We start from the raw sequence: 18,116 nt of genomic DNA on the forward strand, positions 1-18,116 counted from the left end.
TTTGTGTCATGATTAAAAATGATCTTTGTATATTGATTAGATGAGTTTAAAGAAATATTATTCCTTTGAACAAGCACATGAAAAACCACCACAATAAGGCGTTGTCATAGATAATGACATGTTTCGTAATATCTCGCATTAGTCTTGTAGTGGAGGTATGAATGCACATTTGTGGTGGTACTTACTTTTGCATGGGCGGGCATTCCTGCGTGCACACGCCATCATCGAAGAAATTCTTACAGGCAAGGCAGTCGCTCTGTTTGGGACCGGTACAGCCACCAGCGCAAAAAAGATGACAACACTCGCGTGGATTAGGACCGAAGCATCTGCCCTGCCAGCACTGAGGCGAGCAGTTCGTCTTCGAGTACCTCTGACAATTTTCTGGACCCTCGCCCCAACAACCTTGCTCGCAGCTTTCATCGCACTCCGGACAAACACGCTCCGGCGATGTAAAATTGTACACGTAAAAATATCTTCCCCCTTGGCCGGTAATTATTTCCTCCCAATTGATAGTCTTGATGTGGCAGAGATTGTAGTTGTTGTACATGCCCACGCTTCCGTTGAGTATGTCTGTGATGAAATCAATCGCATTAGGAAGGAAGACGAATATTTTGTTGAATGTCTCCTTTTATACATACAAGTCAGTTAACGTGACTTTTTAAAAGTGATTTTAAATATTGACAACTATATCAAATATGTATTAACATTTACTTAATTATCGAATTCATTACAAATCGTGCCCATAAATTGCACACAAATCAATGATTCCAATTATAAAGAATTTAATGTTCAGTAATGGAAAAGTATTCGTAGCATGCTTTTGTGCACGCATCAGTTCGAACAAAAGCAACAGATAAGTGACGTACCTCTAAGGGCCGGCATCTCCAGGTTGTGCATCTGACACATTGTGACGAAGAGCGCGAACTCGTGGTCGTGGATATTGAGCTTGAAGAGGGTTCTGCCACGGATGATCTGTAGCCTCGGGAGGACGATCCTGCGCACGTCCACGTGACTGATGAGAACGTAGCCGGTGACCTCCCGTATATACTGAAGGAAGCTGAGGTCGAAGGTTTTGTTCTGGAGCCATGTGATCTCCAGGTTACCATCGACGTAAGTACAGTTGGTGTACCGGTCTCGAAGATTCCGGTAGTGATGCTGCTTGTTGGACGGCACGGAGAGACGGCCATTGGTACCGATGCAAACTGCAAGCATGACAAATGAAATTTATGCATTAATCTGTATATTAAGCCAAAAAGATATTAAGGATATTATTATTATAATTAAAAAAAATTATAATTATAATTAAAGAGAACGAGTATAAAGAAAACATCAAGAGAGATCGTCGTATCTGTTGAAATTATAAAATAAGTGTATCTTAAATGATTTTTCTCACTATCAATGATAATTTTTTTGCGTCATTCAACAGTATTTTGTGAGTGCATGTGCAGTTATTTAACGCGATACTATTATTAAGCAATTCGAAGTAACGGTTCAGGGTGAAACCAAATATTAAGATTGGATACGGGACTTCTGTATGTGGAGGAAACCATATGTTGTTCATTTCCGATTACGATAGTTTGTAGACACCACCCACACTGCCGAGAACGTTCCCGCGATCTATAGATAGTGCTCTACGGAACGTGTGTGCCGTATCGCCGATACGGTATCGGTGGGCGAACCACCTTCATAAAGTGTTGTACACGCGCCGCCGTGATTTCGTTGTGCAATTACGGTCTTGAGTCGACTGTGTTCGAATGACCGACGCATGCAGGAGGCACCGTGTCTATACCTCGAGTATAAGTTATGGCAAACGTTTACGCTCGTACGGAACAGGGCAAGGCATTCCCGCATAGATACCGTGCCACAATATTGTCCGTATTCTTTGGCAAAAGTGACCATTTAATTGCGCGAGTGCGTATCCACGAGAGAATTAAATTAACATCTAAAAGATAAAAGATATCAATGTTCTACGAGAGCTGCTTTCACATACAAAATAGAACCAATTTACGATTCTTCTCTTGAAAGAGCGTTTAAGTTTCTACTTGGTATGGCTGGGAAAGGAAAGCTAATGTTTATCGATATGTACGCAGAACGCTTGCTTACTTTTGTCATACAAATCCTGTATACGCGATGGGAAAAGTAGGAAGTGCAAACTCAAGACAAGCACGCTTATGTAAATTTCGTGAAAGTTAATTTTTAATAAAATTATATCATGATTCTCGTACGACGAAAATGTAGGCTGCATTTCGTTAAGTTTCCGTAATTTTGTTTTTTTTCTTTTGTTACGTCAATTAAGACGTTATTACGTTAACATAAAACATCTACCTCGTTATTTCACATCTGTTTTATCGGCAACGACTCAAGCGAGTCCTCGTTGTTTTATAGATCCTATCTCTTTTATCGCTCACTTAATTTCCATAATTATTAACAGCAATTAGTCGCGGAGACACGCGTCATGCGGGAATTAACCGAACGGGCAAACTATAATACCTGGTAGAATGATCACGTAGAAAAAAACGTTTATTAAATTACCGCGCGCGCAGTTCCTCTCCGCAAAAAAGAAACGGTCACCGCGGGGAGCATAGTCGCACGTTCATGATCTTGGAATTCGGTTTTGCTCGCGGCTAAAATCGCGCTCCTCGCATCCTCGCGAACAATTCGCAAAGGCGCGGCCGCCGAAAGGGCGGTCTTAATCTGACGGACGATCGGAACCATGCGAAAATAATTGCGCAGTAAGGACATCCTTCTTACGCGAGGTACTTAGCGAGGGGTGTACCGCAGAAGAAGAGCCGTTGTCGTGGCCGACAACGTCGGGGATCGCGGATCAAATAGGGGAAGAAGCTGCAGAACGGCGAACCCGAGCACCGAGGGGTATTTGCACCGACCAGATGCTGCCGACGAGAGTCATGGGATACCAAATGCGCGCACCATGGCATGGCGCCAGGAGCCCCGGGAATGCGGATCGAGCGTGGATTCGCATCGGCGATGGGACCGCGCGCAGGTTTTCTGCCGTCCTATCTCGTGTCCCGCGAACTCGAGCTGCATCGAAGATGAACGACTTGATCGTCATAATGAAGAGGTATGGCGAATATCTGTCCGAATATCCAACCGGGGATTTTTCGTTCCTCTGGTGGAATATAGCTGTGAAATTAAAGGATTTATGTTTTTTTTTATGATTTATTATGGAGATTCTTGTTACCGGATGAAACATATTATACTTTGAGAATTCATCGAAAAATCACCATTTTCTATGGCCAGTTTCATCGCCGGATTCGATGATTTTTCAGTATATGTAAGGATGAACATCTTCATGAAGTAATAAGATTTATTAACGAGCGAACGACAAGGTTTTCTTTTGTATTCCATGGACTTTTCATAGGAAACTATTATGCTGCAGCACGATCCGCATACCAGCACATTAATTAGCACCGTTAGACAAGGATTGTATTCGCATTCCCGGTGTTGTACCAGGTGCGGAATATACGTGGAAAACTACTCGAAGGGCAACTTCCGCTGATCGGAGGCGCCAGCGATTTCCTTTTCTGGCAACGGCATCATCTCCCATCGTATATATTCTATCCCGTCGACACATCAAGTCGTTCGCTATCTTACAACAGCAGACATTCTGTCCTCTTCTCGATTCCTACGCTGTTCTACTTTGCTCCTTCTTGAGGAAAATAATCGTGTTACGGAGAGAATAACGAGCGCTTGTTCGGTATTCCCTAGAAACGTATCTTCCATTCTTGTTTTCGATCGTTTCTTACATCTGGTATTTTGTATTTTTGCAGTTCCATTATGCAGATAAGCAGAAATTTATTTATTCTTCCAAGACTAAATTCCATCGATAATTTATTTACATTTACGTTTCCCAGATCTTTATGATATAAATAGAAAAACATATAGTTAATAATAAATATTTCTTTGTCTTAACTATAAAGTTTTCGATGGTACTTCAACTTTAAATCTTGCATAACTGGAAAAAATAATTCCGGATGAACAAATTAGAATAAACTTGGCTTTATATCGTTCTTTATTGTCTGCAGTCGTAGCATGCTTTACTGCTTATAGTCGCAGCAGCTCTGAGAATGGACAATCTACGCAACCGCGCGCAGGGCTTGACATTTTTACAGCTAGTACAGTCGACAGACGCCATTCGGTAAACGAATTACGACCTAAACCGAAACAAATGGTGATTCGAACCGACACGTCGGGAGGAACTTATGGGCGCGCTGGCGTGCTCGGTGGAAGGTGGTCCGATAAAAAGGAACAACACGAGCATGATGGCCGCACGGGCGTTTAGACAGGAGGAAAGTGGAGGCTCGCAGCGAGAAGTGTCGGTTAAGGTCGGCGGGCCGACACGTTCCTCGTTCTCGTTTTCCAGCCTCCGAGGCTCTCGCTCTCTGCCGACGCGGCACGAAATTCATCATTAGATCCTCCGGGTCCGGGATACACCCCGACGGAAACGTGGTGATTATCCCCGACGGCGGGGCCGCGAAAATTGCCCCGCTCGCTCTCGCGCGTGGAATTAACATTCTGCCAAATTTACGACGCCTGCACCGTAGCTGGAAGACAATGGCGGTGGTATTGATTACGGGCGTGGCGCGCCTGTATCGTCTCCGTCGCCATTATTATCCGCGAGGTCCTTCGGACTCGTCCGTCGTCACCGGATGACCTCAAACTGCGAGCAGTTATCATATTACAGTTTGACAATATCATATAATGATCGCAGTTAAGTCATTAATTTTGATCGTCACGGTATGTTACTTTTTGCATTCGCTGGCACAGTGAATTGGGTAGAAACGACCAATTATAAGGAACGAGGAAGACCAAAAACGAAGGAAAAAGAAGGTGCATGATTCACAATTCGAAGGGAATTTAATGCGAGTTGGTATGAGACAATGCAAGAGAGCCACCGCAGGTATCATAAAAAAGAAATGATATTCATGCCGAGGAGTTACAATGAAACGAGAATGACAACCACGTGTGGGGGTTCATGGTCTGAAATGCTCAGGTTTAAATGCGCGAACGATAAATCTGGTAAAAACCACGAAACATAAGGGGCGAGGAAGACATAGGATGTGGAGAAACAAGCGGCCAGCAGGACGCAACGCCGAAATCCCGCGGTGAGGTTTCTTTTGTGAACGCGAAAGCAACACGGAGCCGTACGTGGCCTCGCGACCACCTTCAAGGAGGTGAGCGTCGATTTTTATGCGGCTCTTTAAGATGCTTACCCTTTCCCATTAAAAGCCCAAAGTAATACGAAATAACCGCACGCTGATGGCGGCAGCGGCAGCGGCGCCGTTTATTTGAGCTCGTAAACATCGATACTGTCGAGACTCTCGCAATCCCCACCATCAAAATTGTTTCTGGGTGCTGAGGCCCTTCTTTCTCTTCTCTCTCTCTCTTTCTCTCTTCTCCTTCCTACTCCGTAAAACGGAGCCTTGCGGCTAAATGCCCGACGAAATAAAACCCAGGTATCGTAAACGCGCGAAATAACTATCGGCTCGAGCTTTCTCGAGCAAAAGAAAAAACAATTCAAGGTGAGAATAGAGTCTGAAGAGGGGACATGTAAAAAAGAAACATACATAGAGAGAGAGAGAGAGAGAGAGAGAGAGAGAGAGAAGGAAGGAAAAAGAGAGATTAATTTATTTATTATATGATTATGAATAGAAGAATTACGTAAATTATGTGAAAATAAATCTCGTGTACTATTGTATATAATATATCGAGAAATATATATTATAAATATTGATATTGATTACTCGATAAATATCGTAATAGAAACACGAAATCGCAATTTATTTTGGGAAAACTTCGCGCGAGATGATTTGCGGAGGTACATACGTTGGAGGAACTAAACGATTTCTTCGCATTTTCACAGCGTAACGATATTCACGTTTACGGTCCTTCATGCAGCTCTTCTTATGTTTTGCCATCTCAAAGTGAACGCTTTTTCTTATGACGCGACATTTGTATCGAGATAATCGGAATAAATTGAATGTTGTCCGTTCTGTCATCGCAGATTTTTCCTATGTTTTTTCTCATGTTCATTTCTTCAAGATATTTCGTCCGTCGGGTCATTCAGTTAATTTTTCAGCAAGTGTCAACAGTACGAATGTCTGATCATTAGTCTCCCTTAAGCGATCCTATGCCACCGCATCCAAAATCCGCAGAGCGAATTCATAATTCGACCTTCTAATTCGAACCGTTTCTTCAAAATGCTACGTTCAACTTCGGAATCATCAGCCAATCAATTTGACTTGCGGTTTGAGGGAGAGAGGCAGCCACTTCTCTCCATCTAAACGCCATGTCATTGTGACGTCGAAGGCACTCTAATCCATAGCCATTGCGTGGCTATATCGGGACTATTCTTGGCGAGGCACACGACGAATCGCTTTGTCATCACGATCGTTCGGCTACAACCACCCTGAGCGGTCTCTCATATGGATCCTCGGTGCGGGATTGGAGAACAGAGGATACATCCGAGCCGGGGTTGTATAAGTCCCGCGTATATACGTTATAACCGTGGCGTAACCATCCCAGGGCGTAACATTAATAGCTTTATGGTTTATTGCTTTCGAGTCTGCGGTTAAGTTCCACCGCTCCCTGCGGCGCGGCCGGCCCGAAGGCTACGATGCGGTACGTCTCCGCGCGTTCGTGTACCTCCATTTTTCGATTTCGTTATGTCGGCGGCGCGGCGGCGTTTTATTCACGTCGCTCCGCTCGATCATGGGTTCTTCCTTCTTCTTCTTCTCTCCCTCTTGTTCCGTCTTTTCGCGCCACTGGCACTTCGCGCCGCGCTATGTTCGAGTTAACCCTTTGATGCACTTTGGCCTGCAGCCACGTAATTGAAGAGTCGAGGATAATACAGGCTTGAGATGTAAAAAAAATTAATATTCCAAAGAGAAGAAGAAGTTTGAGAAATTGTTTAATCTCAGAAGAGAATAACTTGTAGTAATTTGCTCTGTGTGTGTAATGATATGTATCATGTACCCGTGATATATAAGCTATATAATTTCTTTTAGTTTATTTTTATGCAGAAAGTGATTTTGTAATTAATAATTTTTAACGAATTTAAGAGATTATTCTAGTCTAGACGATGCGCGTTTGGATGTGAATAGTTCCGGGCTTTTGCGTCACCGTGATAATGTGATTATGATAGGCGCATGAATTACAAAGTTGTTTTAATTATCGCTGCTGGAGGAAGTGTTCGCACAGTTTTATTGTATCTTCATAGAACGTAGATGACTATCTCGTGTGAGATTAAGCAGCAGTAATTGTTTCATAAATACCTCATTCGACGCGGATTATGAACACGGGTTAATTTGAATGAATAATAGGTCGTCTCAAGTGCATGAATGAATTTATATTAAGGCTACTACGAGAGTCTTCAGAAATGAAAGCTTTGAGAGCACAGAAATGGATTCACAGTTAAAAATATTAAAGTTGTTATTATAGTCAATCTTATTGGTCTTAATTTCATGAAATACATTTATTAATGGTTTTCTTCCCTTCTAATGACACGAAGGCACATTTGTATAAGGTAATAATTCATGCTCGCATACACGTGCTGACTTTTTACACCGCAGGGCGACATCGTTAAGTCGCGGTGCCAGAATGTTTTCAAGAAAATTGTTCGGACGTCGTCTTCTCTTTTGACTCTCTCGCACGTTAATAAAGCACAAAGTAAGGCGAGGAAATAATGACGAATCGAAATGAAGTACCGAGGGCGGCGCGGACAAGGAACAAATGACGGCGTACGGAATGCGCTTTGTTCGCTTCTCTCTCTCTCTCGACGGTGCATCGTGCATTCGCCGCATCTCGTTTCTCTTGCGTTCTACCTCCTTCTCTCTTTCTCTCTCTTTCCCTTGATCATCCACGGCGGCTCCTTCTACGCTTCTCTCTTTTTCTTTCTCTTATCTCGCTTCAGCAACCTCAGCAGCCAGCGGGCTGGACCATGCGAGAGGGCACGCGAACTCACATTTGCCCCCTGATGGAGAACGCGGACTTTCGCCTGCTGCTTGCGGAAACATTAGCTGTTTATTATATTATGAAAAAATATAAGAAACCAATTTGCCTTCATATGACTTCATACTGCAGTCGGAAAATTAATTTAGTCTTTTAATAATTTTCTGAATGTTCTTCTGTTAAATAATTGACATTTTTATATACTTGAATGCCGCCAGTAAAATATAAATCATACAATATAAAATCAAGGCTATAAATCTGTTAATTAATCATTTCTACTATAAATATTTCTCCATTGCAAACACATGAATTATACTAATAGCGATTATTTCAGTTCCAGATTGAAAAAATTCACATTTATGATGTACATTTGTGTAAAAAATACTGTGAAATTCAGCAGTCTTTCGCAACTCAAACTATTTGAACAAGTTGTCTTGTCAAACAGGCACGGTTTATGAAAGATTTCACATGGTAAAGATTATGTCACAATATACATACAGATGCGTTAAGTACCGCACATGAAATAGGAAGTGACGATTACATCATAGCCACAAAAATCACTGAATGATGGAGAGTTAACGCTTTTCCATTACATTGTCCGACTAGATTACGCGTGATAGCGTTGATTCAGAATTCAATGCGTGACTTTAGCACAATCAGCATTTATATGCTACTTAGCCGAAAAAGCTCTTTGCTGTTGTCGTCTAGAGAGATGGATTTCCTTCATCTAATATGCGAACGTTGTACGCGGGAAGTAAAATTCAGCTTATGTACGTGATAAACGCGCTTTCTTCATCGAAAGGTGGGTGTTACAGTGGGTTGGAATCGTTGTGTAATGCACGGCGCATCCTCGCGATAAGTGTATTTTCATCGTATATTATTTTGTTAATTATCTCAACTGTGTTCAATAAGCATGTATTGAAATAATCCACTTTTTAGCAACATCCAGAATTTGTTCTTTTATAGAACGATTTTAATTGTTTACAAGTGGCGCTTCTTTCCATGTAAAATTCTTTTCTTTGTCGGGTCACAGTTGCTGGAAGACATTTCGAATAGTCCTAGAGATAATAATAGCACGGGCGTAAATTACATTTAGTGTAGAGCACCATAACAGACTGCATCGTACTTTCAACTTGCACGAGCTCGAATTGCCTGCAACTCCTGTTTGTTAATGCACATAACTTGCGCAGTGGATAACAATCTCGCTTGAGTGCTTTCCACCGTCGCTGGCCTGGTAAAGATTTTGATATATGAGCGAGTTGCACTCGCAATTACACGACGCCACGCATAAAGTCCTGCCTTTGGAATCACTTAGCCGCAGATAGCGCTTGCACATTGAAGCATTTAATACCGTACTAATTCAGCGCGCATTATCACGTATATTTGACTATAAACATTATGAATATTATTAAAAATGGTTACTCGAACAAATTTTATGATTTAATTATGTCCCTGATGCATTAGAAATGCTAAGTAAGCTTATGTAAAATAAAATAGAATATACGGAATAATATTACACGCACAATATGTTTCTTTCTTTACATATTTAAAGTGTGATTAATCTAGGAGAAAACATTCAATAATTATCATTAAATTTATACTTATATACTCTTTGTTATGATTAAAAATTCTCTTATTTTATAACAAATAATTAATTCTAATAATAGCTGTTAATATTGAGTTTTTATAATTATGCAATGCCTACTAGCTTCTGCAAAAGAATTTGCAATCGAAATAACTTTCGCTAGAAGAGTTGATCAACCGACCGAGATAAGGACTCACGCAGAGGTGAGAGAGGATCAATTTATCTTGCGTGAATTTCGCGGCGGGCGTCGACCACCCCGGGAGGAACGTACGTCTTCTTCCAGTGCTGTCTCCGCTTGTTGAAGAGAAAGAAGTCGCAGACGTTGCTGAGTGTCGCCTCAAGGAGTGCTAATGTCGAGGACAGCAAAAAACATCGTCGTGGTTGAACTATAGCTCAACATAACGCCTTATGACGTGAAAAGTAAAGCAATTAATGCTACCAATTAATGTTTATCATTATATTGCGTCGTATTCATTATTATTTTCATCATTAGTATCTAATCGAAATTGTTTTTTATTTAGTAGCAGCTAATATTGTTTCTGATTTTGCGTAGATGCATAGAAGAAGCATCAAGCTAGTTATCAGCAAAATAGCGTCGAGAATGCATTTCTTGCGTTTTCGCTAACAGCTGTTTTCAATTTTTTATCTTGGCCAGATTTTAGCTAATATTTTTCGCATCCGTATAACAGCTGCCTGCTTTCTAACGATCGTTCTATCTATGGGACTTATTCCTTTTGCTACGGTAACTTCAGCCGAATAGCTATTATAGAGTAATATAGACAGTCTACATATGGCACTGTAGACAGTCAGCGTTCACATCTGCGCAATAGAATCATGTTCTTCCCTTTTACTCTGGTGTTTCACAATTCATTATATTAAAGACTCAATCTTCCAAATATTAAATATTAAATAATATTAAAAATTAAATATCCAAATATTAAAAAACAAAATTTTAATTTACATTTAAAATCAAAACAGGCCATTTAATGAATGACGATTCAAAATTTGCAATGAAAGAGTTAAAGTGAACATTAGCAATGGAAAATTCCTCTGCAGTCGATTCGCACAGCACTTTATCTTACGCCAGGTCAGGCCCAAAAATCGTGCCAATATTTACATCGTTGATGTTAATGATACGTACTTATTCAGACTTGCGATAATTCGGGCGAGATCCTCGGAATCGATATCGCGATCTTAAGATCTGAGACCATCCAGGCATCGTCACTCCTCTCGAGATCCACCTCGCGCGGCCGTGCGATCGATCGACGATCGTTCGTCCGATAACGTCTGTATGTACGTGGGCGTGCGCCTATATCATTCTCCTCAGCATCATGCAATAAACCGCCCGATCCGTGGCGCAGATCTTGCATGGGTATCTGACCTCGGGCCGGTATCGTTTAACATCCCTGATCGCGCGGCACAGAGCGCGCCTCGTCCTTTCGTAACGCGCGCTAAATTACCTGTCCCTTTTAACGTCGTGCGTGTAGCTTCAAGTGCTTGATGGACGCCTTGCGGGCTCAAGCCTTCAACTGTGGGAAACAACGCGCGAAATCTTGGGGAAAGCGCCGGTTTTCAACGTAAATTGGACTCTCGCTTTGTATCTCGTTTTCAACGTAAATTGGACTTTTGCAGCTGCAAATAAACCGATCTCGATCACGTTGCATTACGCAACTTTCGAGCGAAGAAGGTATTAAAGGTACTAAGGATATTAAACATTTATTGGAAATTTTAGTACTTGCTGAGAAGATTTTTTTCGGTTTGATCATCAGCATGGTGTTCGCTCAAATGCAATTCCAGGAATTAAAATTTATGCTGATAAATTTCTCGGAAGCGGCAAAAAATTAGAGATGAGACTTCCTGTCGCCATTAATCTCTAGAACCTGCAATAATTCTTTTATACAAGTTTTAACAAGTCTTAAACAAAAAATAAATCCTTAATCACTTGATGAATTCCCATGATGAAAATATGCCGATGGAAATTCCGGTTCCACCACTGTAGGAATTTGTCCATTCAGTTGTGACGGTGTACGCGCACATATCGCGTCGGATCGTGGAATGCAAACGGTGGACTTAACCGACGGGACGATTAAGGAGCAATTAAAGTCACAACACGCGAATATATCGTCAACGGGAAGGTCGAGTCGATAAAACCGCAAGATGTTCAACAAGAAATTCGGTTTCTCACGTGGCCAACCTTGGTACGCGATTCCAGTACAGCTTCTTCCCGAAATCCAAATTCTCGCTCTGCAAAGTGTCGCAGACACTTCAGTTTACTGCTTGACGTGCGAGAAACGTCATTTGCTTTTTGCATTAGCGGTTGCACGCGCTTCCATGTCAATTGTTTCTCGGCTTGTTTGTCCTCCGTAAGTACTCTTCTCGATGGGCGATCAATGAAAAAACCACCCACATGCGTCTCACCCTCGTTGTCCACCCACATTTCTCCACTAGACCTGCTGGTGCCTATATAGTCGTCTCGATGCCTGCCATCGATCAGACAATCGTGACGAAAGAGCCGCATGTTCAACCGACTTTTCAAATGCTGCACCTTTCTTTCGGAACGCCCAACAATGAAGCAGAATTCTTGGTTGTCTCCGTTCGCCGCTTGGTACACAGAACACGGGACGATGCGGGCATCAGATTCAGTTACGGATGATGAAAGGATTCTGTTCCCCAGATTTTTTGGTCCATCTGATATATATAGACGACTTCACTTCAAAACTGTTGATTTCATGTCCCATGACATCCATGCTGTCCATGCATCAAATGAAAAGATACAAGCGGCAGTGGCAATAAGAGACGAAAAATATAAATAAACAGAATGTAAATATCGTGAATAAATTAATCATGTATAAGGAGGATGTAAATTTAAAATTTCTCAGACGTTAATACACAAAAACAAATCGCAGACTTGGAAAACTCGTATCTGTTGTACGATGTTGAATAAATTAGTCGAGATAATTGACGGATACAATCAAAAATAGGTTTACTCAAAATTACATATATAATCGACACAGTTTCATCAGTTATTCAGAAAATATGCATACCATGTATATGTATACGCTGATCGCATATATTGTACTTTAGATGCATTCAAGACAAAATTAGAAATATGCACTACACCTCACTCCCGATATTTGATTCTCATTCTGGATAACGACGCCACGACGATGTCATACACAAAATTCAAGACAGTACGCCTCGTCAACGCATTTTCGCGCGTCATCGCGCCAATCGGCAGCGATTGCCAGCTCAGATTTCTTTCTTCCTCTCCCTCTGATTCGGCATACAATGTGGAACCTAAGAGGTAACGTTGACGGCTCCATTTGTGCGTGTATTCAGATCTCACCTCGATCAGGCGTCGACAACACCCATTGTCGTGCTTCTACAATCGTGCGCATCATCGCAACGTCGAAAACCTTGATTAACCTTCGACAGGATGCATTCATATCACGAGCGATACGAGTTTGGCCCGGCCACGTTGCGAAACGAATAGAGGGTTGTTACGTCGGGTATGCACCTGTGAGGTCACCTGTTACCCGCTCGGTCTCACCTCGGGGCTGTCGCACGAGCCCGTGACAGGCAGAGAGATGCCCGCCAGGCTGATTGCGAGAGACGTCGGACAAAAATGATTAATAAGAATCGGCTCATCTGTTATACCGCGCGTGCAATCTCTGCCTGGAATTCCGCCGCGATTGAATCGCACTCGATGGAGTCGACGCGCTTGCACAATCGCCGCGTGTTCATCGGTTATTCCGAATCGATCAACTGTTCCGATGGATTTAATTAGGTGCTACGTGCTGCTGACGATGTGTGGTAATGCGTGGCAAGAGTTACACACCTGTTCCTGAATACAGATAATGTAAATCGTCAATTCTTAGCGCTACCAGTTTGCACGATATCAAAGCGTAGATTGTAGATTGTGAAGCAAATTTATGCTCAATCAGGTTCCCGACAAGGATGAATAGGTTCCAGTGAAAGATCGCAAGCAGACAAGAAAACAATGAAACGAATTAGTTGCCAGAAGATGATCAAGGCTATCATACCGACGCTTCCAGGACATTTCAGGAGGACTCGAGGAAAGAAACCGCAGAGATACCGCTCTGATCCTGGCTGAATTCAAAGCTGCGCGGAGTTCCTGAGTACATAAATAAATCCAGCGAGCATATTGAGCGGTCATATTTCATGGTGGGCAAAAAACGCGAACGTCCCTCGGAAATCTGACGTCTCAATCCGTCTCTGGGATCTCGTCGATATTCCGAGCGGTCAATTAAGGCATGCTTCCCAGATGTCCCTGTCTGGTCCTCACGCACATGTATCGACAACGACGATAAGCCGTACGGAGAAACGGTATTACGCACCACGCGGTATCTCGCGCATACCCCGATGGACGATGCTCTCTCGTGCTTATGCCCTGATAATCTCTCTTCCTGCTCCACGCGGCCGCCTCGTTACTTATTCCTTATTTACCCGCTGGACACGCTGCGAGATACAATCTGCCGAAGTATCCATCGAAGGTGGAGAAACCTGGCAGAAGCAACGGCGGAGAAAGCGCGATTCTCCAGCCACCCAAGAAGAAACGTCGTAATAATTAATATCGACGATCGAGGGGACGATATAAATGCCAGAAGTATCGAAGGGCCTGATCAAAGAGACAAGAATTCCCCGAGATTTGAAGATTAGATCGGTGCACGCGCGTGAACGAAGTAAAATTGCCGCGCTTCATGGCCACGGGGTATAATGAATAAAACTTCTCTTGCTGCTCGTCGATTATTCTTCAAGCTGGGGATATAAATGAGAAGGCTCGAGGCGATAACATTGTAAGCCACATGAGCGAGAGCTTCGTTTCTCTCTTGGCGCACGTTCATTTACAGATTCGATTACAGCGTCAATCAAAAATTCTTTCGTTCCCCTTGGGAATTATATATTAAACGATGATTTCAACACCCGCAAGAAATACCGAATCTCATTAATGTAATTCTGACTTTTGTTATCATTATTCGCTTGCTTGATTGAATTACGCATAAAACGTAATGAGCAAGAGCTTTGAAACTTGTAATCCCTATAAAATTGTTATTTTAATCGCATTCTTAAAGTAGCATTTCAAGTTACAAAAAGTAAAAACTCGTAAAAATATCTGACATGTTTGAGCGCAGAATGAGAGCAAAACAATGTAGACAGCATGAAACGAAGCGTGTAATAACTGACTTCGAAATTTCGAGTGATGTAAGTCACGCTGAATAATTATCGAGGTCGGGCAGAAATCAATGAACTCTATAATAAACGTCCGAAAAGTTCGGTCTGCGCGAATGTCGGCGCGACATCAAAGTCGAGGCGTGTCGAGGGATGAATCTTGAAATCGTACTGTGTGCGAAAACAGGCATTCGACTTTTCGGAGGAATCCGATTTTTTTTAAAGCGAACCTCCATTCTCTCGCGTAAATAATATCCCCGCGTCCTTACGGCGGATTATCGAGGCTGCACTCGTCTCTTAATAGATGCTTTATTCCGAAACGCGATATAGCTTAAAAGCCGAGAACGATAAAGTCGGCCGATTAATTTACTGCGGCTCTGTAATCCTTCCAAAGTTAATCCTCTTCTTTCTCTCTCTCTCTCTCTCTCTCACACACACACACACACACACACACACACACACACACACACACACACACACACACACACACTGAATCTCATCATTTCTCTCTTTTGCTCTTTCTCCCGGATCGCCCTTTATGTCTTTTTCTATCTCGCTCTCTATTTTTCTCTTATGACCGAACGACAAAATAGACACTGTAGAGCGCAATGTGGTGGATGTTACTCCTGCCTAATGGGTAGGAAGAAATCGACCCAGGGCTTATCACTTTAATGGAAACCTTTATGGGAAGGCCACTTTAGGCCGGTATCTCCTCGTACCCGCGACGAATTCTGGGTGGCTGTTCACGCTCCGCTCCCGACAAGCTGCACTTTTCAGCTGCATAATGCGCAGCCTCCACGCTCCGCTTGCTGTGCTAATGGAAAGATATTCTGGCAATACTTCCGCCAATCATGGCGATCCGTTTCGGAACGTTGCTCGAACAGGATCTCAAGTGCCGTGCAGTATTTGACAAATTCGCTACAAGTTTCGTTCTCACTCTACTTATCTGGACATTTACATAGAGACGGACGATAATGGCGTTGTATTCCGAGAGAAGCATTTCGATTAGTCTGCGGAATGCATTATATTCTGGTAAAATGAGAAACACTTTCGAGCTACGGATATTAAATCTCAGAAGATTCGTATTTATTATGCCTCGACTGGCAAAAAAAGAAACACCATCGAGATTGCGAGCCAGATCGAGCGGATGATGATAGGTTTCAGGCGTCTGCATTTTCATAAAGCGTATAATAAATCAAGAGAGGGATAAACTTTCTCGTGTCGTTTCGCTCTTTAGCGGTTGTCCGACAAAGGAGATCTTGTGTCTGGAATAAGCACCTGCCTGTGTTTATGACGTGCTAACAAAGCAGCTGTTCGTTGCGCGATCATATGTATGTCAACCAATAATAAATAAGAAAAGCACATGTTATAATTTTAAATTCTGTTATTTTTGCACACAGCTTTTACTCAATATAAATGTAAAATTTTCGCATTATTTTCGAAAAAAACTGTAAATTTATTATAAACAATTAATACACATTAAATACGCGTGTTAATATCAATTTGGGTCATCAAATCAAATTTAGACTGACTTTTGCTCAACATCTCGCTTTCTAGATTTCAATTGTATTCCTTTGATCTATATTAACACATGAACGAGCTTACCGAAGAAATCACTGAAGCTTACGGTACAGCTTCTCCTCAAAAGCGCGCGTATGGCCGAATCGAGCAGCGTATTGTGTGTATGATAGTCGAGCGTGACGATTATAGACGCAACGGCGACTATCTCGTGACAGTGATCAACACCAACATAAACACTGTACCTTATGTGGGCCAAGCTTTCGTGAGCCACGTGTCCGAGCGTATTCCACACTCTTGATCATAGGAATACCACTCGTGGATGCACCCACATGACTATCTATGGTGACAGCTAGATGCTCTCAACCAGGTACGGAAGCGGTCAGAGATTTTAAGCGGTAAGATTTTACGTTCTTCCTCCACCACCTTCTCCTCTTTCTCTAGATGGGAGAGAAACGGTACTTTCCAAGTACTTCGAGTAAAAGGGACTCTTCGGCTAAGCAACGCCCACGCTGGCGCGGCGAACGCTTCGCTTTCTACTTTTCCAGACGACCCCGATGATCTACGATCGAGGGTTCTCCACTGGGAGAGCAGAGTACGCTCGTGTACGAGTTGAAAAGTTTAGCTCGCAGTAATGATACGCACTCGTATGTGAGATAAAATATCGTGCATTACTCTGCTACGTAACGCTTGTATTATGTGTTCACCGATACTTGCAAGATCACGGTTCTTGTTTTGTTAATGATGTGTTCACGTTCCAGCGAGAATGTAAAATTTATTTACTTTATCGCTCCGAACGTGAACACTTGCGTTTACGAAAAACGCAAATACGATCTCCAAATATGACACTTAAGATAATAATTTTAATAACTATAATAAGAAATTAAAAAAAAATAATTTCCGCAATATTTTCTAATGATAAAATTAATTAATCGTTAAAACTAAAAACATATCAAACAAAGAATTTGTAATTTATTAAACGTGTCTCTCAATAATTATACAACACATGTTAATTTTATTATTGGAAAATATTGCGGTGCCATATTTATGCCAATTTTGTTCTGTATGAAAAGCAAGGAGAATTACGATCAAACTTTACATCCAGCTTCGGAATTACAATTTGATCGTAATTCTCTACTCTCGGCACTTCCGGACGGAAGTACCACAATAAAACTCACTTTTCCCTTTGACGAACTCGGAATTGAGGTCCGCTGACACATCGTAGCTACCGGCGACGATCAGTAAGAGGAATGTCACGCCGAAGAGGTTGCAAGTCGACAGCGCTCGTGGCCCGTGTCGGAGGTTGAACATGATGAGCTTTCATGCCCTTCACGAACCCGTAGGTCTTGCCAAGGTGACCTGAGTGAGGATTCCCTCTTCTGCTTCGTAGGCTCGTCGACTGTCACGAACGAGGAGAAGATCGGAGGAACTTCGGAGAATCGTTTCCACCGCTGCCATCGCTCTCCCTTCTTCACCGTGCATGTCACATTTCCGGCATTAAAGTAGTCACGATTGTCTGAAACGAGAAAAAGTGATAATCAGTGGAGGAGCGAGCGACGTTACAAGGGATTGTACGAACTCACAAGGGGTGAGTTTGCTGATGAGTAATGTGGCTATCTAGTGTTTTAACGTGTTTCTAGCTCTCGAGTTTCTTTACGTCGAGAGAGAATGTCGCAAATTTTCTTTTTGTTATTCGCTCAATACTTTGCTTATTTTTTATTTTACTATATATGTTGATTATATTCTAGAGTTCTATTGAGTTGTAAAATATTTTACATATTAAGAAAAAGAATTAGGTAGTTATGTTTGGAATGAAATGATTGATATATTTTTGCCATGCGATTGTTAGGCAAGA

General features: G+C 42.2%; 1 protein-coding gene across 2 annotated transcripts in view; it reads right to left on the bottom strand.

The window, feature by feature from the left end:
- The window catches only part of LOC105287957 (epidermal growth factor receptor), a 141,492-nt gene that overhangs the window by 6,910 nt on the left and 116,466 nt on the right, over positions 1–18,116 (bottom strand). The window contains exons 2-4 of one of the 2 annotated variants that reach the window (XM_011353856.3): positions 17,440–17,777; positions 867–1,202; positions 186–570 (exon numbers count right to left, since the gene is read on the bottom strand). In XM_011353856.3, coding sequence (XP_011352158.1) covers positions 186–570; positions 867–1,202; positions 17,440–17,572 — 854 coding nt within the window. In that variant the 5' untranslated portion in view covers positions 17,573–17,777. The remainder of the gene's footprint in view (positions 1–185; positions 571–866; positions 1,203–17,439; positions 17,778–18,116) is intronic. The other variant, XM_020034446.2, reaches the window with a different exon arrangement.

The sequence above is a fragment of the Ooceraea biroi genome, chromosome 2 (genome assembly GCF_003672135.1).
Source record: "Ooceraea biroi isolate clonal line C1 chromosome 2, Obir_v5.4, whole genome shotgun sequence".
Taxonomy (NCBI): domain Eukaryota; kingdom Metazoa; phylum Arthropoda; class Insecta; order Hymenoptera; family Formicidae; genus Ooceraea; species Ooceraea biroi.